The sequence below is a fragment of the Gigantopelta aegis genome, chromosome 2 (assembly GCF_016097555.1).
Source record: "Gigantopelta aegis isolate Gae_Host chromosome 2, Gae_host_genome, whole genome shotgun sequence".
Taxonomy (NCBI): domain Eukaryota; kingdom Metazoa; phylum Mollusca; class Gastropoda; order Neomphalida; family Peltospiridae; genus Gigantopelta; species Gigantopelta aegis.
In genome coordinates, this window is record NC_054700.1 from 11,828,017 (window position 1) to 11,829,771 (window position 1,755).

Below are 1,755 nucleotides of genomic sequence, written 5' to 3' on the forward strand. Positions count from 1 at the left end.
ATATCAAAAACAACAGGATGACCAAAAACACTTTGAATGTACGGAAATGGATAATCTAAACAATAAAATCTAAGTAAAGTATGATTTCTGTTATGAAAAACGGCTCTAATAGTCAAAAATATGTCTTAGTATTTAAAAGCTAGGGTGTGTCCTTTAACTGACAACCCTTGGCAGCTAGCAGATGTCGGAACTATTAACTCACAACCCTGGACAGCTGGCAGATGTCCGGACCATTAACTCACAACCCTGGACAGCTAGCATATGTCGGGTCCATTAACTGACAACCCTTGGCAGTTAGCAGATGTCGGAACTATTAACTCACAACCCTTGGCAGCTAGCAGATGTCGGGTCCTGATAAGCGTGCATCAAGCAATATATATGTGAATAATCACAACTGAATACATTATATCAGTCGTTTAACCACTAGATTTTCAGGGCGCCTGGAGTTAACAGGGGGTGGGGTGTAGTGGTGGTGGTGGTGGTGGTGGTGGTGGTGTGTGTGTGTGTGTGTGTTGCCCAGAAGTATGTCTATAGTTTTCAGATTTCGTACAGATCGTTCAATAGGAGTATTGTCGAACATCAGTTGTCACTTTGTTGGAATAAGCTTCAACAATGGGCACCTGACAAATACTATTATACTTTTATTTTGCTGGGGGTTTTGTTTTTGGTTGTTTTTGTTTTGTTTTTGGTTGGGTGGGGATGGGGTGGGGATTTTGTTGGGTGGTTTTTTTTGTTGTTTTTTTTTTGGGTGTTTTTGTTTGTTTGTTTGTTTGTTCTTTTGTTGTTTTTATGAAGTGCTGAAGTGTGGTTACAAATTTATGTTAGTTTCATTTAAAAAAAATGTTTTTTTGAAACACAGGTTTATACGTTCCAGTGACGGACGAAGGGACTCTAGTGGTGGACGGAATGTTTGCGTCGTGTTATTCTTTCATAGAGCACGACTTCGCACATCTCGCCGTATTCCTCTTCCGCTCGTTTCCATGGATACTGCAACCATGGCAGCACGATGGTTTTAGTCCAATTCTGTCAGGTCTGCAGTCTTTGGGTACTGTAATTCTTCCCAACTGTGTCCTCAGACTAGGATAAATGTGTTCTTCAACTCCAGACTGGATCAATGGAAACCATTGTTGAAAAGTGTTTGCACAAAATTCGAATTAATTAGTTTTTAATTAAACACACCCACACGCACACACACACACACGCACATACTGACACACATACGCCTACATATATACACACATGCCTACACACACATACATAATGATACACACACACTGGCACACACACGCCTACACACACACACACACACACATGCCTACACATACACACACACATACATACTGATACACACACACTGGCACACACACGCCTACACACACACACACCTACACATACATACTGACACACACATGCCCATACACACACACACACACAAACACACACACATACTCTCTCAATCTCTCACACACACACACACACACACACACACACACACACACACAAACTTACACTGACATACACACGCCTATATATACAAACACATGCCTACACAAGTAGTAGGGACGGCACTTGAGCACCATGTATGCAAATGAACTAGATGACGTGACATGGCCTGCGCTATGATTGGTGAGTTCTAGGGGGCGTGAACTCTTTTGAATGGCTGACCTCTTAGCGTGGGGTGTGACGTCATGGTGTGGGGACGCTAACACTGACCTACTTCGAGTACATGGACCTGTGTGTTAATGGCTATGACAG

At 42.5% G+C, this 1,755-nt stretch overlaps 1 protein-coding gene across 1 annotated transcript in view; it reads left to right on the forward strand.

The window, feature by feature from the left end:
* Window positions 1-1,148, forward strand: part of LOC121376828 (desert hedgehog protein B-like) — a 13,524-nt gene extending 12,376 nt beyond the window's left edge. Inside the window, exon 6 of the mRNA XM_041504609.1 lies at window positions 860-1,148. Coding sequence (XP_041360543.1) covers window positions 860-1,086 — 227 coding nt within the window. The 3' untranslated portion in view covers window positions 1,087-1,148. The remainder of the gene's footprint in view (window positions 1-859) is intronic.
* Window positions 1,149-1,755: the final 607 nt, after the last annotated feature.